General features: G+C 38.1%; 1 protein-coding gene across 1 annotated transcript; it reads right to left on the minus strand.

Moving 5' to 3' along the window:
* Positions 1–1,649: 1,649 nt before the first annotated feature.
* Positions 1,650–21,295, minus strand: LOC120109079 (15-hydroxyprostaglandin dehydrogenase [NAD(+)]-like). The gene is made up of 7 exons (XM_039122814.1): positions 21,040–21,295; positions 18,745–18,918; positions 17,411–17,592; positions 11,840–11,945; positions 3,858–3,934; positions 2,932–3,019; positions 1,650–1,867 (listed from the first exon to the last, which is right to left on the minus strand). The coding sequence occupies exons 1-7, from the start codon at positions 21,092–21,094 to the stop codon at positions 1,674–1,676; spliced, it is 876 nt and encodes a 291-aa protein (XP_038978742.1). The 5' UTR covers positions 21,095–21,295; the 3' UTR covers positions 1,650–1,673.
* Between the last annotated feature and the right edge of the window lie 2,641 nt (positions 21,296–23,936).

The raw sequence follows: 23,936 nt of genomic DNA on the forward strand, positions 1-23,936 counted from the left end.
TTCTGTATGACAAAGGAAAAGAATGTCAATCATCACCCATTACACTTGATCAAGAATAATCTCTAAACACAAAAAATAAACCACAACCTGGTATATGATGCTAACAAAACAAATGGGATTTAATTTAAGACACTGTAGAAAAGCTACAGCAAAGGTGAAGAACATGAAAGATCCAGATGATAAAGCTTCCTTTCTCCACAAAATAACCCCATTTCTCAGGCTTACACAAGGATTGAAACAAGTAGAGGAAGAAACATTAAAAACTGGAAACTGAAAGATCATTAAACATATTGTAGATTTATCAATAACTACAAGATTTCGGAAACATCTGCAAGGATCAGAACTCAGAAAAGAAATGGGACTAGAACATGGAATCATGAACTCATGTTATCAGAAAGAAGTGAAGATTACTTTTATGGTAATCAAAGAGGCGAATAACATGTCAAGTCCAAGCTGTGAGAAAAGAAGCAGCTGATTCAATGTTGTGTTTGGCTCTATAATCCAATGTCCATAATGATCAAACATTCTAGGTGGCAAACATGGAAAACAGAGCATCTGTGGAGCCAACTTGATAAATCTATTGGAGCTACTCTCTGATCTGAGTAATCAAATCTTAGGGTTAACAACAATAAAAGGACTCAGGATCTGTGCATGCTTTTTCAATGACTTCTAACAAGTTTATTTCAGTTGGCATGGCATTTGCAGTAAACACACAATTAAGGGCTAATAAGGAGGAAGCCGATAACCCAAGACGAAGTCAAGTTGTGACAAACATCAAGTTGATCATATTTGGGACGAGTCTGCTAGGATGTCAAGTTACAGAGGCAGCTTTCATTAGCAACAAGATTGACAGTGGTAGACTCCATGTAAGGGACTAGATTACAAAAAGTACCTGTTTCTAGAATAGCTGGCCTCAGGGTGAAAAAGCTAATAAAAGTTTCCTAGATATTGAAAGGTTAATGACGCCAAAAGTTAACACCAATTACCAGCTGTGAGATTGTACAGGCCATTTACCTCATGGAGTGGAATAGAAAGCAACTGATCTAATTGCTAACACAATCTTTCCGTTTATAACACCCATGTCAAGACTCAAGTACTTCACGTTAAATAATTTGAATAGAAGCAAACCTACACATTTTATCCTAAACTGTACTTCAAATTTATCATTAAAGTACCAATGAATCACTGAGAAATTTCAAAAATCTAGCATACAACTAGGTAAAATAAAAGGAACCTTGTAACTCTGATTGAACCAGTTTCTTTATATTGTGATATAAGATTTATTACATGATTGATGATCTTTTTAAATTTGAGATAATTAATAGCGACCCAAGACCTCACCCTAAAAGGGCTAGCCAGAAAGTTCATAATTGGGATCCTTGATTCTATGTAAAACACCCAAGACCTCCCAAACAAATGATCAATGTGGGACTAAACACATGCCCACATAGGTCCTCTCCCCCCATTAAGACTTGGTTTCCTCACAAAGGAATTGTCCAATCTAAAATAGAAACATCACAACCAACTTGTGTTCATCCCCAAAAGGGACCTACAGTGTCCTCTAGTTAAACATGGGCCATGAGCTAGGCCCACTTTAATACCATTTGTAATAACCTAGGACTTCGGCCAAAAAGAGCTATCTAGAAAAGTTATGTAACAAAAGACAGAGCAACTCACATTTTCTCAAAAGTATCGGGTAAATCAATTTTAGAAGCTGTAGTGTACACAAATCTTCTTTTTGACTTATATGGCTGCAATAAATACTTTCTTTCTTCCATTGGTGTAGGCCAATACTCCATGCCTTTACGTTTAGTGATCCATAGACAAGCACCAGCCTTGCTCTCATCTTTAATAAGCTCAAATGCACCTACGTCAAGTAAAATATGGAGATATATTAGAAAATATGAAGGAAATCATGAACAGACAAAACCTTTAATTTTGATTTATTGTTTATTGTATATGCCAATAATTTTGTACATGCATATGCTCTCAAAAGATCTACAATCATTTATTATACAAGCTGGCTAGTTGAAGCCCTATAATTTTTCTCATGTAGTATACTTTATCATACAATTGCATGTGGTCCAAATCTTCCAATCTGATTCTAGTTGTATGTTAATTCTAAGAGTACTATAATTAGATATCTTAAAAGTATCTGGTATGTGCATAATCCCAAATACATATTACAAGAGGTAATATAGTATTTATAATGGAAGAATTATGTAGACGTGATAAAGATGCATACTCCAAAATTTGTTCAAATTAACAACTACTTTTGGGTCTTAAATAACAGTACACAATACTAGACCATTTTGCCTGATACTGAGTATACCATAACATACCAGTAGCGAACCCATACTCGGGTACAAGGAGTGTACTGAATGTCGGTATCATGAACCACCTTGTACTAACATTGTACCAGCTAGATACTGGTACAGGTACTGAAACTAGTAATGGGAACCAAGGTTCACTGTCTCACTACCAGAATCTATGCCAGTGCCATCTTGTTACTGTGTCGGTTGTATGGGGCTGGTTTGGCATATCGACACTCGGTGCGCCTCCCATACCACATACCGATCCAATATCTGTACTATATCGTACGGTCGTACGCACCAATATCAGCTAGTATGGCAAACCATGCTGGGAACCATAATTGTAAGCATCACACTGCAACCTATATTAACTATTACGAGCATCAATTCTTTTAAAAAAATTTGCAACCAGAACTACTAGTACAACAAGATATAAATAATATCAAGAGTTCAAGACTAATAATAAAACTACCAAAGAAAGAAAGTGTGAATGGCAATCAAATATAGATACCAATAATATCAAATCATAACTTTAAAATTGAAATATTTAAATTCAATGAATTTGAAGTTTTTTCATGAAGCTTGTACAAACTTAGCAACCATCATCAAGATAGCATACCATTCACAACCATCTCCATGGAGAGGAAGCCACCAAGTGCGTTAATTAGTTTAGGATCCACCTTTGATGCCATCTCAGTTTGAATAAACTGCATGTGATTAGAGAGTGAGTGTAGACAAATTACAGATCAATAATAAGATCATGAGCAAGCACTATTCCATATCTGCTGTATAATTTAGGAACAACAAGAAAATAAATTTACTCGTCACTACATGGATTTTTAGAGAACATTCAGTTCACATGAAAAGACGCTAACTGATATTGATACAAATCTTCATCATGTTACTCACTAAGTATGAGCTGACAAATCCATTACAAGTTTTAAAATCAGGGGGAAAAGAAAAAAAGAAAAAAAGAAATAGAAAAGTATAGGATTCTTAGAAATATAATCTTGTTTGCACTTACTCACTTAAAACATAGAAATTGATTCGAAAACACATCTTACTCATAATAAATATGATTGTATCTATCAAACAACAATTTCCACCAAATAAATCAAAAGTTCATAAATTTACAATTTCGCATTCTTAAAATAATTTCAATTTTTAATTTTTCTAACTAATTTAAAAAACGAAACATGCGTTCACATATTCTACAATGTATGATATTGAATAGAAATAGTAAGTAGATGGTTCTTTTAACACCTTGGACATGGCATAAGTAGTCTGGATATTTATTGACATGAACACACTGACTCCAAGATTCTATTTATCTTAAGAACAGCCTCCTAACTATAATTATCAAGCCTTTTCCCAACTACTAAGAGTTGGCTTTGTATGGTACTTAACAATAATTAATATAGGACATTTTGAAATAAGCTTAAATAAATCTTATTCTAAGGAACTCTGAATTTTAAAAAAGAAAAATTATTCGAGAAGTAAAAATAATTTTAACTTCATTAATTCCAACTTCCAAGTATACATTACCTCAGGGCAAAGCACATTGACACGAATTCCTCGGCGTTTTAGTGGAGCAAGTGCTCTAGTGAATAAGACAACACCACCTGTTAAACACAAAATTCTGAGTGCATAAACATTCTATATAGCCCAGTGAATCAGACATACATACATGCACACATGCATTTACTTATGTACGTATGCATGCATGTATGTGTGCAAGGGAATAAATCCTTGATGCTTGCTTTTACAGCATATGTTAGGCAAGGCTTTTTGGCTCTTAAGCATTTACTCAATCAACCCATGATTATAAACTATAATTACACATCAAGCTTTTGGTTCCTTTTCCCGTGAGATTGGGAAAAAGTATAAGTAACACTAGGACTATATTTGTACCCCCTATCCATTTATCATTATTCCAGCTATTGTCACATGCTTCTGATAGAGATGAAGACAATGACCAAGCCTTAACCTGCATCAATGATGAAGCAGATGAAATCAGTGGCTCGGATCACAGAGCATAATTTTTCTAGTGGACATCTAAGTCCACAAAATGTTGTCTAGAGCATCAAAGGAGCACCATTATAGCACTAATCACTTAGAGAAACCAGATTTAATCATCAAATAAGGGCTTTCTAGCAGGCCAAGTTAAGATCTGATTCTTAGGAAGGATATCAAAATAGCCAGATTTTTCCCTCTTTTTTTTTTTGGGGGGGGGGGGGGGGGGGGGGGGGGGGAGAGGTATGATGAATCATTTGCCACAAAGCAAAAGGTGAAGTGCTACTCTCTTCTCAGCAAATTTCCCAAAAAAGATTTTTTATTATATCTTGAGGTCACTGATACATGTTAGAAAAGCTTGTAGAAATGTCATGAGGTGCTTTTGATGCGGAGGCTTCAAACACAAGAGCCCAATGTAGTGCAAGAAATGCTGAACCGGCCCGTACCGGTCGATTCAGCCTGTACCGAACCGGTACTGACTCTGACCGATCTGGTTAGTTGTTAAAAACCGGTACTGGCCCGTACCGATCTGTATCGGCCCGAACCGGCCAACCGTACCAGTCCCGAACCGGTAGCGGTGCCAATCGGTATGCCTACCAGTACCGATTCGGCGATCCTTGGTGTAGGGATCTTCCTTGTAGCTACATAAAGGGCAGATGAGGCGTGGAGGTCATTAAGAGGGAAGAACAGGAGAAAGCTTTCGTAATTGTTACTTTACCAAGGGCGAAATGTGATTTTAATATCCTATGCAACCAAGAAAATTTCCTAGCAAAACTGGACCAAGATTAAGGAGAGGAGTATGGAAAAGGTATTGGGTTATTATGTGGAAAAGAAACGAAAAATGGCAAGCATGATCTTTAGATGATGAAGAAACATCTATCAACTTCCCATCAGGACAATAGATTGGGAGATATGAGTGATTTTTATTTATCAAACACTTAAAAGGGTTGAATATGAGAACTTGAGAATGGATATAGCATGCTCTATCTACATCAAGCTTCTATACTTACCATTGATTTGTCAAAATTAGGGGGAAATGGAGCCTATTTTAAGTGATCTTGCTTTTAATGGGAAGCATATAAGTGGAACAACCTTAAGAAGTTCAAAGCTATGATCTTCTGCAATGATGTTTGCAAGTTCCTAGACATCACAGAGCTTATAATGGGAGCTTAATAACACAGAATTAGAATCGTGCTTGATGGTTGGCTGATTGGCTCAAAGAGTCTTTTCCTCTTTTCTTCAAACTCCTAGTAGGTTTTTGAAAGAATGGTTCCTATAGATGGGTATAGTATAAATTTGCGAAAAGGTTGATCATGGAGAAAGGTGAATTTTTTAGGTATGGAGGAGATACAATGAATTAGGAGTTTGGCATGAACAAATGTTGCAAGTCAAAAAAATCCATTTACCTAGAAGAATCGGGTAGACTTAGGGGTGAATTGCTGTCTTGGTTAAGTTTATTTGCAAGTTACTAAGTTTCATACCAAAAAGCAATTAATGCTAAGGCAACATCAATTAGGAGCTTGAGACATAACCTCAACGCACCAACGACATAAGTAGAGGAACTCAAATGTCAAGCACTCCTCAAAAGAAAGTGCAAAGGCTCCAATATTACCAACCATGTGAATTTAGAAGGTTTTGTAGAAAAGTTTGTAATTCTCTAAGTACTTCGGGAACAGTCATTGGGTGAATCATGGAGGGATGGTAATGCAATATACAACCATTGGAATGCCATGAGAGAAGGTTAAGAAGACTAATGAAAGCACTAAGATGCCAACTCCTTTTGGATAAGTGATGGAGAAAGCCCACTAGATCCGAACACATGAAAAGCATCAATGGACCTAGTGAAGAATCTCATGTCAAGCCATGATAGTGTCATCTATTCATATGGATGAATCAAGTCTAATCTAGGTAGAGTAGTTTCACGCAAAACACCAATTCCATCCCTGGGTTTGGTGGTTGGAAGAAGCTGTTTATGCAATGCAAAAGGTTCATAGTCAGAAGCATTAACTAGTAAACTAATAGAGAAGAGTTCGAACTCAAAGAGAATGAAGATGGAAAAATTGGAGGCTGAAATGTTAGGGGAGAAAGAAATGGAAACAGAGGCAAGGAAGCTTGCATTCGATAGTGAAAGATTTCTAATAACTTATCCAAAAAGCAAGTGCTATTTGTAGGAGGAAAGTGCAAGGTTATTCTAGGTAAAGCTAAAGTAGGAGAGGTGATAGCAAGGCTAAGCGAAAGGAAACAATATTGAATAATAAGGACGGATAGAGGAGACAACCATTTGCGTGGGATTTGAAGTTAGGGGAGAGTTGGTTTATATAGAGGAATTTTCTTTTCCATCATAAATGAAGTTTTTGATGCAGAATATTTGAGGCTTATAAAGCATGCTTCAAAGAGCAATTTTATAAAAACAATAGTATGTGTGGAAAACAAGTTGAGTATGAAAAAAATAAGAATGTTAAGATGGATTTGTGAAAAAACTAGAAAAATAAAGAAATGAATATGTTAAAAAAAGTTTATGAATTGCACAAATTAAGGATAAAAACAAAGTGATGGAAAATGATTAAAATGGTATAGACACAGTTTGCCGAACTTGCCGGTTTGGAGCATGCCAAGCCGGGCCAATCGATTACCGCCACGATTCAAACCTCCCTTTCGGTTCGCAACATAAAAATGCCCAATAGCCCCTCTTTGCCTTCGTTTGCCCCCCTTCGCCATATCGAAATGCTATCCGCAACCCCTCCGTCCCCAGCCGGTTCTACAGCAACGCCTTACAACCCAGGTAAGTCGCTCTCTCTCACCAGATCCGAGCCTCTCTCTCCCTCCCTTCCTCTCCCTCCCTCTTCCTCCTCTTTCTCTCCCACTCTCTCCCTCTCTCTCTCACCAAATCCAAGCCTCTCTCTCGGCTAAGGGTGGCAAAATATGACCCGACCCGCCAACCCGACCCGTGTTCGACCCCCCATAAACAGGTTTGGGTTTGGCCTAAACAGGTTCGGATCATAAACAGATTGACCCGTTTAACCTATTTATTAATTGGGTCGGATACAGGTTTAAGATGTCTAACCTGTTTAACCTGTATAACCCGTTTAATATATGGGTCAGGTTGGATAAGGGCCACAACCCACAAGGATCCATCACTCGTTTAAAATATTCTCTCCATGTTCACCTGGGCATCGGTGCCCCCTTTTTTTTTGGTTCGACCTCTCCCTCTAGTCCACCTCCTCCCCCACCCTCGAGCCCGCCGCCTCCGACCCCTCCGACGGTGCCGACGACCCCTCCTGCCTCCCCGACTGCCTCTTCCACCCCCGCAAGCCGACCCCCTCTCTCCCCTCCCGCCGATTCGTCGCTGAGCCAGTCGCCGCCCGGTCCTGCTCCTTCGTCGACACCCACGAGTATGTCGCCCACGAGGTCGCCGTCAGCCGCTCCCACAGTCCCATGGCAGCGTCGCGTCCTCCTCTACGAGCTTCTCTATGACCGGACACCCTTCGTCAAGCCCAACAACAAGGCCACCCTCCGCAACATCGTCAAGCAGCCCCTCGCCTTCCCCCCAGCTGGCGGCCCGGCCGACGTCAAGGCCCCCCCCTTCTTCAAAGGCTTGAACCTAGCTCTCCTTCGCTCCTACCGCCCCCCCCGATCATCAACCCCACTCTCTGGTTCGGATCCAAAGACAGAGAGGTATCAAACCCTAACTCTAGATATCCTCCAAGGATCCGGATCATCCCTTGGTACGTGATCTTTACGAAGCCATAGCATCTGGGTTCCCGGGGCGCGATCTCTGCGGGGGCTTCGAGTTCGGAGCTGGATCCACGATCTAGATGCCGTTGTTGCCGAACCGATCGAAGCCCGCCGGCGGCGAAGGAGGAGCCACGGCGGCCGGAGGTCTACTGAAGCGGTCGCTCAACGAGATGGAGAGGCAGCAGCAGTTGCAGCTTCAACACGCTCTTTTTCTCCGATCGGTGAAGCAGAGGACCCATCTCGCCTCTCCCATCTCCTCTGACGACGGGCGGTACGTGAGGCTCGACAACGCATTGGAGTCTCGGAGAGCTCCGATCTGTTGAAATTTTTCAAGCTGTCGAGGTCTCCGAGGACAATTATTAAACGGATCGGGTCGGATCGGGTCAGGTAGGTGGGGTCGGGTTCGGCAGTTTATTAAACAGATTAAACGGGTTGGGTCGGGTTACCTGTTTAATAAATAAGTCAGGTTCAGGTTGTAATTTCTGACCTGTTTAATAAACAGATCAGGTTCAAGTTTATGATTTTCTGACCCGACCTACATCTGACCCGACCCATTATGTCTGACCCGACCCGATTGCTACCCATACTCTCGGCCTCTCTCTCCCCCTCTCTCTCACCAAATCGAAGCCTCTCTCTCGGCCTCTCTCTCCTTCCTTCCTCTCCTTCTTTCCCCCTTCATCCCTCTCCCTCCCTCCCTCCCTTCCTTTCTCCCTCTCTCCCTCCCTCTCCAACTCTCCCTGTTTTGATATGCCCGAAATGCCACAATATGGACCTATATCTTGCCTAATTGGTCGCCAACTAGTACGGCCTTCAATATCGATTCAACAAACCTTGGGTATAGATATATACAACAAAGATTTGCAAATGCTCCAGCAAGAGGAGGTACTTTAATTTGTGTTTAAGATTGTAAGAAAAAGAGCAGAAGATATATAAGATAACATGGAATCATGGATGGAGTTTATAAAAAAGATATGGAGAAACTAAATGGCAATACTTGACGAATGAGGATCCATAATGCAGACCACAAATAGTTGAGAATAGGCTGAATGGTTATGGTGGTTACGTAATTCATCTGTTAGGTGGTGTCACTTTGATATGTACCAACGAACATGTACCTTTGCAATTTGTTTATGATTATTAGTCCACATTATGTGAAAATTTTATTATTGTGATATTTCTCCATGAGAATTTCTACTTCCATTTTTCTCGAGAACTAGGTGGAAGTCTAGCTCAAAATCAGGATAAGGCTGAGATCAAACCCAAACTTCTTATATCAATACAAGAGACTTTACCAACTTTGCCGGTTGACACCCTTAAGTTTTTCTTCAATTTCAATTCTATTATTGGTATTTTAATGTCATTTTTATACGTACATTTCTAAGGTTCCTATGAGCTCTATATACCTGCCATCGAAGTAATATTTAGTCCTGATATTGGTATTTGTTTTGAACCAATTGCACCATCTACATATCTCTTGTGCTAGATATAATGTGTTAATTCAGTGGCTCATTTAGGCAACGAATTTCACATGCTCAAATTGCTCCAAAAGAGAGAGAAAGAAAGAGAGACACGTGCACTATGAGGTGGCCCATGTTGCTTCTGTAGACTTGCCAAGGGCAAAATTGCAAAAGAAACTGAACATAAAGAAGCAGACCAAAGAATATATAAAGAGAATGGTGCTTTTTTTTTCTGGGAATCGCGCGCAGATGTGCGAGCGGAGAATCGCGTGCGTAGTGTTTTTTTATGGGAATCGCGCGCAGACGCGCAAGCGGAGAATCGCACGAACGCGCGCAATTCCCTACGCCCGCGCGCAATTCTCCGCATAGGGAACCACGCCCACGACTGGTTCCCCAGCAAAGAATCGCGCCTGCACGCGGTTCCTCGTGCGGCAGCGCGCCCATGCGGGATGCCAGCCCACGTGGGCCATTTAATGCCATAAAGTGGCGCGTCCGCGCCCGTTTTTTGTTTTTTCTTTTGACGTTCACACGCGGCCGCGGCCGCGATGCCACTCTGCAGCATTTAACGTGTCCGCGCGCAGACCCTTTTTTTTGTTTTGTAAATTTTTTTTTGACGTCCACGCGCGGTCGCGTCCGCGTGCGCGTCTCCGGTTCGGTACCGGTTCCAACTGGTATCGGTGCTCACCGATACGTCGGTACGGTCGGTCCGGCGAACCTTAATTGATACCATGATATTCCTTTTCCTATTGTGTAAACTCTCGAGACATAATGCTGCCACAAACATGATGATCGCATGGTACTTGAATAACGACCAGCATAGTGTCACCTGGGTGCTCTTCCTCAACATATGCATAAAATGGGGCATCACCTCTTGTGCCACCATGATGAAGCTCCATGATCAAAGGAAAGCAGATTTACAGTCCAATACCTGACTAAATCCTAGTGACATGGCTCTCTAACCATGCCTCCACAGATTCATTTTGATTTTTGGGCAAATCTAGGCACTCTTCCAAGAATAATGGACTCTAGATTAATGTGCAGCTGGAAAAATCCACACGCACATATTCAACTAAGAATTGTTTCCTGCAGACAACCTGAACCGCAACAACCCAATTCTAGTACCTGTCTAGTGCAAAACTATTTTAATATCAACCATCATATGGTTTGACATTATGCTCGTATGATATTTAATGTGAAACTCTTGGCTATGTCCTTCAGACTTGGAAAACTTTAATCTATGTTCAATTCAAATGAATCCAAGCCAGTTAATTTATGTTCTCATGAGATTGCACTGTGATTTAATTTCATGCTTGTGCATATGAAAAAGCAAGATAGAATCCTAACCACCACCACCCCAAACAAAAAAAACCCCCGGAACAAAAAAGAAGAAAAATAGGCTAGATAGAGTCTTGGTTCTTAAGTTAATACTGGCAAGAGCATATGAACATAATCATGTCCATAGATAACATAAAATGCTGGTGGAACCATTTTTCATATTTGAAAAACAAAGGGATTCCTAATGAATATTAGTTAAATTTCAAGTTGTTATATCAATGTATATTATAAAATTCTCATATGGATAAAATGTGAAGTCATACTTGATATCATTGTATGTAATGACAAGTCTACAATATTATAGATGGTTTATTTGCTTGTCAACAATAAAACTTTATGACCCTTATTCTTGCACCAAGCCATGACTAAGTGCATGAAATTTATTATTTGTTGCTATATCATGTGATTAGTTTTACTTTAATGGTTTGCATGCCTTAGTTGAGCAAATTATTCTAATTCAACAGCATATACATGTGCAAACATACAAAAGTATATATATGTTGATGCAATGTTCCTGCGAAACCAAAGTTCATATCTTGGTTTTACTGGAAGATGACAGTTTCACCACCATGGATTGTATTAGATAGTGTTAGTTGTATGGGAGTACTTCTATAATTTAAATGTGGCCACTACTGCATTAAACAGTGAAGTAATCAATAAATCAAAAAAATGTGCATTGGTGGCAGCAGTCAAATGACAAAGATACACCTATGCTAGCTCAAGCATTAGATGGGAGATGCAACTGTCATCTTCCAGTAGGAAAAGTGACAAACTTGGTCCACCCAGAGCAAGATAACTATACCACATATGGAAACATACATACATATATGAATGTTTTGTTGTTCATATATCCAAAATTGATACACACAGAACATAACAGAAAATATAAGCTGAAAAGATGGTTGTAAGTCCATATTCTGTGTAGTTCATTTAAGAAGTTGAAACTTGGACAGTTGGACAATGAAGTCAGAGAAGAGAGAGACAAACCTTTTGTAGCAGAATAAATAGGGTCAGCATACAAGGGATAAAGACCTGAGGCTGAGCCCAGATTTATTATCACACCAGGCTTTTTTCTAGATAGCATTGTTTGAATCTGAGAAAAATATTTGTGATCAGATAACTAATAGAAGGAGCTTTCAGTATATTTTACACAGTATATATTAACTAAACATTCTTATCTGTTATAACAACAAAATCTTACAGATAAAATAGGCCCATTTTCAATGGAAAATTAAAAATTAGATAAATAAAATCAAAATTGTTAAGCCTAAGTTTGAAGCTATAGACTTGAAAGCATTCTATTCCAGCCATGGTATGTTGTACCGTACCATACCCGACAGTACCGGTCCGATGCCGACACTCGATTTGCCAGACATACCGCATACTGTACCGTACCGACACTATAATAGTATGGCACCGGTACAGGATCCGGTACCGGTACGGAGGTCGGTACCGATACGGCAAACCTTGATTCCAACAAGTCTTTTAATATCTCTTTGTAACAATAGTATTCCACAAGTCATCTTCCTCTTCCAGTTTTTATAGAATTTAGCCAAGCTAATGTTCACATCGCTTAAAATAGGTCACAGCAGAAGTGGCCTTAACTATTTTTCTTGTGCAAGTTTTCCGACAACCCAAGTCATGCCCCAACCATGGGAGAAGCCAGGATTCCTATGTAGGGGGCCCATAATGTTATTTAATAAAGGCTTGTTAGACTTCAAACACAATCTTGTCATGTCATTAGGGCTTGGAACTAGGCCAGGATGGGCCACACACTAGCTTAAGTGCAGCCCAAAAAATTTGTTAGGGCTTCAGTCTGAGCTTAGGCTCAAAATTTCTTCCCAAATCCCAGCCGAAGCCCCTTTGGGATGACCCGAATAAGCCTGTTTTAGCTAAAAGGTTGGGCCCAACCTGAATTGCCTCAATTGACCAAAAATTCTTGGCCCAATTGGCACAATGCTTAGACCAAGAAATGCTGAACCGGCCCATACCGAACCGGTACCAGCTCTAACCGGTCCGGTTCGGTGTTAAAAACTGGTACCGGCCCATATCGGCCCGTACCAATCCGAACCAACCCGTACCGATTCCAAATTTTTTTGGAGCTTTTGGATGCGTGAACCAAGACCGGTACCGAACCAGTACCGGCGCCCCACCAGTACATCGGTACGACGGACCTTGCTCTAGACTAACCTAATAATGAATTCCTGGCAAAAGATCCTAATAATGAATTCGGGCTAAGATCAAGCCAAGTTTCGAATCTGGCTTTGGGCCAGAAGTCAGGCTTGGGCTTCTGACTAGCCCAAGCATTGGCCAAGCCCAGCCTAAAAATTATTTGGGTCCTATTTTTAGGACCAAGCCCAACACGAACAATATCGGGCTTGACTCGAGGCCCAACCTGAAGCCAGCCCTACCCATCAGACCTTAAGCTGGCTTTAGCCCATTTCCAACCCTATATATCATATATAACCATAAAAATAAAAATCAACTAATTAATATTTTTAACTAATAAACTATATTTTTAAATATAAATTGTCATATGCCGCAACCATACTCAATATATAGATCTTCATCTTCTAGGGCAAAATTTTGAAATGAGCATCCTCTAAATTAGAAGATCTTTATATGGAGAGTATACATCCTTTAATTCAATTTCAGGCACTAGTGTTCAAAACCAATTATTTTCCGAAAATAGTACAAAAATCCAAAAATAACTATAGCATAGTAACCTTATCCATCATCTGCAACTACTCGAGTTAGTTCTTTCTATGCGACCTTGACTATGACTTTCATCTTGTTTCTAGACATTTGTGCTGATTAAAGGAAATACAATCAAAACACTTTTAAGAAATGCTGTTTATAAGTAAGAGGCAACCTCTCTAATAAAGCTTCTGAAAATACAAAAAAAAAAAAAAATCATCTTATCATTGTTTTTACTCATGCTGGTTAGTAAGACTTCACATAGATTTATTATAATGCTTAGTAGCAATAAAACTAAACCAATTACAAGATCTATTAGCCATAAAAATTGTGTGACTTTGAAAATGTTCTAAAAGAAGACTATAAAGAAGAAAAGAAAAATTGACTCTGTTTTACTAGCCTATCAATTTTCTAACAGAGTTAGAATGACATGGCCAAATCAACAACCTGAGGCATTGTTTATTTTTTATTTTTCTTTTGTTGAACACAGCTTGGGGCACTTTGATTTCAGCAATTACAGTTTGTGGAGAGTGATGAGAAAAACATAAAGGTAGGATAAGCATAAAAAGACTTGGTGGAAAGGCCTTAAATATGGAAGGGACGATCCAGAAATTCCTTGAAATTGGAAAAGAAATGTTGCAATGCAGAATCTCAAACTACCGGGACTGCATGTCATTTTTTATTCCCTCTGGTACCCCCACAGGGCCAATCCAATTCTCCATCACATCTTTCCCCATCAGACAGTAAGTGAATGCCATAGTGGTGCAACATTATTACTTTTCCTCATTTCCCCCATCCGAAAATCTGAAGGGACAATTGATTCTAATTTGACTTATTGTGTTTCTTTTTTTCTTTTTAGCTAGTGGGCCAGGCCTTCCAGCAAATTGCTCATCACATTCACAAGGGAAGGAGGCCTTTGAAGCCAGGCTCTTAGGGGGTGCTCTGCTTGCGAACTAAGGAAACCAAACTCATTGACACCAAGGTGGAAGTCACCTCTTATTCTATCAGTCTATTCAAAGTCTTACTTTCATAACCCATTATTTTGCCTATGAACATTGAAGTTTAAATTTTGATAAGCTGCTTAGGACAATGACGTCCACCTATTCAAAAAGATAAGGATTAATAAACTTCCTCTTATAGAAGACCTACTTTCTATTAGGTTGAGGCACATGACTGACAAGAAACTCATTTGGATGAAGCACAAGTATGGTTTATCACAAAGGTCTTAACTGTTAACTTTTGGCCAGAACCTAATCAAACTGTTTCAAGAATAATGTACCACTCATGGTTGGACCTGATCATAGAATAGTGTTTATGATCTGTTCAGCTAAAGCCCAAACAATTACTCCAATACAGTTCAGAGTTTCAGCCAAATATCACTGGATGAACATCAATGCTAGGTTCAATCATTATTTGGGTATTCAGTGTATTTTAGGATTCATTTCTTTATTGCTTCAAGTATGACTAGTGTCAGATATCATTTTTATTTGGGAAATTAATATCCAATCCTTTTGTTTGAATGCCATCTTACATTTAGTCCTTTACACAGTTATGGTTGTCTTATACACAGTTATGCATGGGCTAGGGATTAAACATGAAATGACCCTAGAAATTAAGAGCCAGAAAAAATTCAATCACAGGTTTTAAATATAGAATGGCAATCAATACAAGGGCAGACCTCAATTTCAACTTTTACTTTTACTTTTTCGAGTTAAAATAAGGGTCAATTACTTATGATGATAACTCAAAACCTTACAAGCACCTAGCAAAAAAGTTCTACCTAGAATCTCATTCTTGTTTCATAATCTCTAAGGAAAATCTCTTCCCATACACTTCCAAAGTGCTTCCTATTCTAAACTTTTTTGAGAGATTCATTTCCCTGCACTTACACCTAAATCCATTTCCGCAACTGTTCCCACTTCAGGTAACTAAGTTCCAGACTCCAAAAGCATTTTATTAAGATTAAATAGCGTTATTTTTGTTGAGGAGAAGAGGTTAAAAGGAGTTGAAGGAATAGATTGAGCCTCCCTTCCCCACTGAGTGGATTCACAAGATTTGAAGTTGCACTTGGATAATTCGAGCTCAGCTCTATATCTTTAGATCTTTTCAAAATTTAAATTGTAACTCATGTACCGATATATAGAACCATATACAATGGTAATCAACATACCAACTTCATATTTCTATGCATTTTAACACTCGTACAATATTTAGATACTTACAATGTTATGAATAAGAAGAGTAGATTGTTGTCAAAAAAATTGAAAGATACGGTGCAAACTGGACTCGTATATAAAATGATTATTTATGTTTTTCTTTTTTTTAATAATTTATTATTTTTCAGTTTTCGGCCTTTCAAGCTTTCACCCCAAAAATATCACAACCATACTTAGAAAATTTCAAGCAATAAAAAGTATTCAAAATTTCAAATACCATAATATGCACCCTCTTGGATTTTTTTTGTTTATATATTATTTTTCTTATTTTACCGGTTTTCCAATATATTGCATTTATAAAAATCCAAAACATGGAGCAAACTATCAAAATCATTGCTCAACAAGACCAACTGAAACCCAAGTCTCCAAACTAATGTTTTTAGCCTCAGTATTGTGCCCCATATTGGTATCTAACTAAGACATATTGGTATAGTATGGCAATGGTATATTCTAGTACCAATATATGGTACACTGGTGGACTTGGCAGAGCACTTTTACAACGTGTTGGTACAGGGTGTTCCAAGTCCCTATACCAAACCAATACCTTATGAAGTCGCTAAAGTATGCCCTGTGCCCCTCAGCGCGTCAGACATAAAATCTTGCTCAAAACCTTGAGTGTAACAATCTTACAAGATTGTTAGAAAGAAACATAGATGCAGTTAGTGAAAAGAAAAATATAATTCTTCATCATATATTTTGTCGTTCTTTTGAGTGTTGAGTCCACATTATTGTTTAGATTCTTTAGAACATTAAAAGATGCTACAAGAGGAACTCCACAAGAGAGAAGCAATTGATGTAGGACAAAACCAGCTATTTTACACATTAGTGAGTTAACTCATCCATTGAACGGAAGTGCTATCATTGTAAAAATTTTGAGTTCTACAAGTATCTAGTCTAAGCTTTCCCCAGTTCTGCCATCATGAGAAAATGAAATGAAAGTCAAAAATCCAATTAGACCAGTAGTCTGAGCCATTTAATTAACTCTTCCTTTTTTCTCCTTTTATCTTTTCGTTTTTTGTATCCTGGGAAATATAAGAGGTTAAAAATTTTTAATCAAGAGACTAGTATGCATAATACAGATCACAAACTCGCAATATATACTAGCATTAGAATTTTTTGTTGCAGGACTTCAAGTGTTCAATTACTACTGATAGTAGCTTTCATCAAGTTCTTCACTCCCGCTCTCTCCTTTTCTTTTGACCAAGCACCTCACCGGCAGCCTGTTTTGCATTATATTGATCTGCTTGCCAAGAATTACTACAAACCATAGCTTTTTGCTACCTTGACAATGCCAACTTATACAATCATGAATTTCATCACACAACAGTTCTTGGCTTCTTGCGATAAAGGTTTCATCCCTTTCATCATTTTCTTGAAATTCTAGCTTTCTTCACATTTCACAGAGCACCCAGATATATAGGTGAGCAGCTCTGCTGCTCAAAAATACTATCTAGCCTGTAGGATATTCAGTATAACCTAATCTCTAATATATATCCACAAGTTTTGTCTTCAAGAAGTCGCAATTTTAGTGGGTGTATAAGATATTTAAGTAGCAGAAAGAAAAGTTTCTAGATTAAGGTTTCAGAATGAAATTTGCTATGTCATCACAATGAATTGCGTAACAGTTATTAATGAGTATGCATACCCCAATGCGTGTACAATCAATAAGTGCAGTCAGGTTAACATTGACAGTACGTCTCCATGTGCCATTCCCATCAGTTTTGTCTTGATCAAATGGAACAATATTGCCAATTCCAGCACTATTGATACAGATATCGAGTCCTCCATAGGTCTCCACATGCTTCTCAAAAGCAGCAGCAACATCACCTGCTCATTATTAATTTGCAATTACAAGGCCATTAAATAAAGAGTCAAGAACTTACATACAAATAATTTATTTACATACCGATGATTTCTAAGATGTACCTGATCAATATGAACCAATAAGCTTCCTATAATATTTAATTAAGTTAAATGGTGGAAATTAAGATAACTATGGATTTCTCTTCAATTCATTTTATAAAAAATGTAATCATAAGGATGGCATTAATGTTCATAAAGCGTTTAAACGTAGTTATTCCCTCTTGCGAAAGTATATCATGCACCATCAAAATCAAAAAAAAGAAACATTTGTCATGATTTACAGATCTGAAGATACAGGTGGACTGCCACAATTGGTTTAGTTCCTCTCCGAAAATTTATTTATTTTTTATGCTTTTGATATTAATCTTGTGGCCACTTGATGCATACATAGGTAACAGCTTCCAAAACGTTGTTCTTGTTATATCATGTTTTGCAGCAGATCATGGCTCAAGATCACAACAACATTAGTTGTGGTCATTTATCATCTTCTGTACAACTATAATTTCTGCAAGTGCATATTATCATAGGATCAGCAAGTGAATATCATCCAACCGCTTCATGGTAATAGCAGATGATAAATCATTAGAAACATTTGGTTGATGTTCACAACCATAATCCAATTGATTTACTCATATGTCTGTTTTAGTACATGGACATTCAAAGCTTTAAAAGAAGAAGCACGGAAGAATAGCTATCTACAAAAATGATTATTTTTCTGAGAAGTATATACAATACCATTTGTAGAATAAAGGTAAATAACAAAGAAAGAGGAATCCTTCATCCATAATTCAGGTGATAATGTGCAGAGCATCAATGGTAAGTCAGTATGTACCCCTTACTGTGCTATATTATATTTCATATGCAGTTACTTTTGTAATTGTAATATAGTAGTTTACCTCCTCAGCTAATGAGAAATCCAGTCACATATTTAGGCCAATGACTTCAATCCAAAAGATGGATAGAAGTTTAGATATTTGTGTTGCTGTATTAAGCTTGGAAAAATTTAAGCAGCAAAAAATAACTAATAGAATCTATTTAGTTTCAAATTTCAATGAAATATCTTAAGGTATAGAAATTGATAGTTGTCATACGCAATTGGGAAATGGGAATACTTACTTGCATTCGTCACATCACACTTGATAAACATAGCAGGTGGAAATTTAAGTTTCAGATGGAACTTCTCATTCTCTTTTCCTATCAAAAGAGCAACTTCCTTCCCCCTCTCTTCAGAGCTGTCAACCACAGTTACACATACACCTTTTTGTGCAAGAGCCAAGCTAAGTGCTTTACCTACAAAAGTTTGATAGAAAAATTAGTAATAGGCTTTACATACACATTACCTGTATAAGGATAATTTTACGTTACAAAGAAACATGTAATAACAAACATTATTGCACAATGGCACATTGGTTTGACATCTAAAGATCTCTTTTGATCTCTTAAATTTCCTGAATCCTGATCTAAACAAAACTTATAATATATTGACAGATCATATTTCAGAATATTTTATGATTTGAGCCATTTGGAGAAACATTAATAGAGCAGTCAGTGCATTGTAACTTGTTTTAAATGTTGAAAAATTAGACTTCCTCTGTTGTCATCAGTCACAGGCCCGCAAATAGTAAAGTGACCAGAGATTCAGACAGGCCCTAAATATATTCGGTATGTAGGAATTTACTCTTCATGCTATATACTTAATTGATAGTTCAGAAAATCTGCTCTGATAAAGAGTGTAGAATAAGCCTATATACACAAGAAGGTTTTATTTAACAGACAAAGTACCATTCGAGCATTATGCAACTGCAAGACGGGAAAAACCCAACTTCCAATTTGCCTAAGATTTTATGTGAGTTACTTCTTTTTTTCAATTTTCAAGATTTATAATCCTAGCTATTCATGGTGTAAAAGAAGCTTTCAGCTCAAAGCAATGAGTAATGGATTCATAAAATAAGAAAACAATAAAAACAATATAAGTAAAAAACCATAGGAGAAAAAGATTGCACCATGTACGAAGTCCATGATAGTGATGACTATGTAATGGATGAAGATGGTTTATATACTTTTTTCCACATAACTAAAAAATAATAATAGCAATTTCTAACAAAAAGGTCATGATGGCAGTTCAACATATGCCGAACTCCAGCAGAGCCGACCCCAGTTTATTTGCCAATCACAGTACTCTCAAGAACAAAAAACTCGCATGGTCTCTACATCAGCTCTTTGTCCTTAAGCATCACTAAGAACACATATGTCGATAAAACAGAATCCAAAAGCTTAGAGAAAATAAAAATTTCGCAAGTAAGTGTATTCAGCAGGACATAAACCATCAAGTAGCCCCCAAGTTGTTGACCATTGTGGCAAAATGAAATCCAAATAAACGGAGTATGTGATACCCCACTGTAACAAATATGTAATCCCAAACAAATATGCCCGTTGGAGAAGAGATGGAACAGAAACAACTTTCCTCTTATTATGGAATCCGAATGTTAGAGCACTTCTATAAGTGATGGACTCTAAGATCAAGTATGACAAAACCTCAAGACCAAGTCTACCCATATCCACATACTGGCTACGTGAACTTCCGAGTATCTCAATAGATTCCGAAGGTGATTCTATTCCTCCCCTTTATTTTATTTTTTATTTTTTAACACTAGTATCAAAGTGAACCTGTTCATGGCCCATGTGGAGTAGGGAATATTGCAACATAGATCTAATTGGGTTGACCAAGAGTTGATCGTTGTATTTATGACTAGATTTATAGTACTTTTGATTGGATTTGAATGGATTTGGATCCTTAGCCTAATGAGAATATCAGAGCTTCAATAGAAGTATGTAAAGACTTGTATGGGCATGTTTTTGGCCCCACATCAGCTATATACTGAATAGATCTTGATTGTTTGTACACAACCAAAGAACCCAAGTAACACCTTCTTAGCTAGCCTTTCGGATGAGGTTTTATGTTGTTACACAAGTTCGAAGCGACCCATCACCATATCCATTATTTGACCAAATTTATAAAAAATGGAGGGCAAAAAAAAGTAAAACTTGTACTTTTGATCTATACTTTTGATGTTCATACCGATCAGAAACTCTTTCCACTTTCCACCCTTTGAGTCATCCATCACATCTTCACACCAATTGCCAATCGATAAAAAAAGGCATCACTCGAACTTATTTCAACATAAAACTCCACTTTCCAACACGGAAGGAAAGAGAACGGGGAGAAGAAGGGCGAGAGCCTGTCCTGTCCTTGCTCTCTCCCTTTTTTTACCAAACAGGGCAATCTCACCCAGTTTCCTAATGACTGACAGTCCCTGAACAAACCTCTCGCAGAAATTTTGAATTTTCTACCACAATCTTCGGCCAAAGAAAACATAAACGGCAAAGAAATAACGAGAGAAATCAGGTTACCAATTCCGGAGGCGCCGCCGGTGACGAGAGCGGACATGCCGGGCTTGAGCTCCATCTTAGAGCCAATCTGAGCTGGGGTTCGAAAAACTTCTTGGGCGGAGACGAGGGTTGCGAACCGGTGATGATATTAATAGAAGACAGCGAGGAGTGACGCCGAGTCAAAAGACGTATCAGGCTGCCTTTTTCCGTTTGGTAATGGATTTGCGTCTTGCCTTCTGGAAGTTAGCATGGGATTATTAATACGACGGTCCATTGGAAATATCAGCGGGATTTGGATCGCCTCTCCCAATGTTACGTGTTTCGGCATGTTCGCCACTTTGTGCGAAATGTCGACCCATCTGGTCTACCATTTTTGGACCTCCATGCCGTCACTTCGGCACACGATCCGCATTGCCAAGTGGGTTGTCCAAGGCCCATCTCAATCATGTTGATGGGTGACCAAGACATATGGATGGTTGGAGATCTCGGATGATCTTGGCGAGGAAGTATAGATTTTCGAAAAGAACTGATATTTTCCGGCATCCCCGTGGATATCTTATAAAAAAAAAATTAAAATCTTGGCCTGCATAGTAAATACAAAATTCTTAAGCATATTCAAAATTCTTGAGCATATGCTAATAATACGCCACAGCTAAGATTTTAATTTTGAAACTAGACCTCGCAAGCTCAGGATATGGTAATTAAAATTAAAAACTATATGAAGACACTAAATTCGAAATTCATGCCTTAAAATTTATTTTAAAAGAGAAAATGTTTTAAGATACTAATTTAGGTCCAGGATATTTAGAAAAATATTGTACTCATTTAAAAATCGTTACAAGTTGTTTTCGAATAAATAACAAGATTGAATCTCATGGTATAGGGTGTGCAAGTTTATATATGTAACAAGATGTCTCATTATCCCATCCCATCCTGCCAACCGTCTAGGCTCTAGATAGATACCTTTTATCTCTTTTTCTTTCTTTTCTCCATTTCTTCCTTTCTTTTTGTTTTTTTCATCTTTCTTTTTTGCTCCCCTCTTTTCCTTTCTTTCTTTTCTTTTTTTTTCTTTTTCCCTTTTTTCCTTTCTTTCCTTTCTTTTTTCTGTCCTTTCTTCTTTATTTTCCTTTTCTATTCTTTTTTGCTTTTTTCCTTCTTTAGTTTTTCCTCTTTCTTCTCTTTCCCATGCAAATGGGATTTAAAATCACGCCGCACCATGGTTCTATTTTCTCATAGTACAATACGGTCTAGGAGACTCTAGTGTCACCTTGCATGTTGGGTCATGTATAAATTACAACAAAAAAAAACAAGATGATCGAAGGAAGGATGTGCTTACAAAGGTTGCTGCTTAAATTTTAGAGTATAACAATGCTTTGTTTTAGCTATTTTTGACTAGGCTACACTAGTCTATTAGTATGTGTACATGAAGAGCTAAACTAAAACCAATAAACTTTGTATGTAGGTTTAAGATTTTGTATTCGCTTCTAAGGGAGACTTTGTGCTCCTCTCCATCGTTCTAATCAACAATAGTTCAACAACCGAAGAAACTAATTAATTGAAGTGGTTGAACCATATATCAAGTAGTTTGGTTTTTGATCCAAATAACCTTTAAACTCAAAATTCCTCAAGAATTGTTTTCTTCCAAGAGTTGCCTTAAACCATTATTAAAACGACTCATTCAAACTATTTAAGGTTTGAGCAAACTGGCTGATTTTAAACATATAGATGTTTCATGTTGTAAAAGGATTAAGGTTTAATTTCTCATCATTTCAATGTCCTGAGGATCTTGACACCTCATTGCATCCTCTCCCACATTAAATGAGATCTCTCTCTCCAGCGCTAATACAAATATCCGGAAACCAGCCACCAACTATCCCAAATAAGCTAGAACTTCTTCTCTTCCTCTCTTTTCCACTATGCTCCCACTCTTTTTCTCTTCACATCCCTCTCTTCCTCATCAAAACCCACTAGTTAGCCAACAAGCATCGACAAAGATCCTCCCAGTCTCTATTACTTGAATCTTTCTATCTCTCACCTTTCTTACTGAAACTTGGTGGTGCCTAATGGAAGTAGCAACCGAAGCCTCCCATGCCTCTCTCTTTCCACCTCACTTGCTAGAGTCCAGTGGCAAGCCAATAGGAAAAAGCAACTCTTTTTTGATAGACCTATGGTAGGCCAACATATGGCTTCATGCGAGTAGCTACCTTTCCTCTCTCTCCTTCTTTGATCTCTCTCTCCCCCTTCTCCATTCGCTACGTCAATTCTCTCTTCCTCTCTTCTCCTCTCTTTTCCCTCTCTTTCTCTCTTCCCATCCCTCTTTTCCTTGCTAGAACCCACTAGCTAGCCTGCAAGCAATGACATGACCCTTTCTAGCCTTTTACATCTGAATCTTTCTCTCTCACCTTACTGAAGCTTGGTGGTTCCTTATTAAAATAGCAACCAGATACAGGGGACTCACCTTGAGCATATAAAACATCACCAAAATGTCTCTCTATGAGGATAAAGTCAAAACTTTCCATCTTGGAGAAGAAGATCCTGCTGATCATGTGATGAAGAAGTCTAATCTCTACAGAAAGTTGGCTTGCATTGACTTCTTGCTTTTCATTAACTTCTTCTTTATCCAAAATAAGCTGTAGTCGCTATTCAAGGTAGTCATCTGAAAGTCCAGTGATTGGCATGTGCAGAATTCTTCCCAAACTCGATATATCCAACAGAATGTGAGTCTGTTTGACTGTGGATCCAAGCTTCCTACCCGAACTTTATATTTTCATAGAACTCTCTTACTAGGTTGGGGTATACAGGAACATCTAGAGAGCACACGAACTTCCAACCCATCAAATTTAGTTTGCTTCCAATAGAGAAACCCTCTCATTCCAAAAATTCAAAATCAATCTTGCAACTAATAGTTACTACTTTTT

Source organism: Phoenix dactylifera, unplaced genomic scaffold (assembly GCF_009389715.1).
Source record: "Phoenix dactylifera cultivar Barhee BC4 unplaced genomic scaffold, palm_55x_up_171113_PBpolish2nd_filt_p 001775F, whole genome shotgun sequence".
NCBI classification, from domain to species: Eukaryota; Viridiplantae; Streptophyta; class Magnoliopsida; order Arecales; family Arecaceae; genus Phoenix; species Phoenix dactylifera.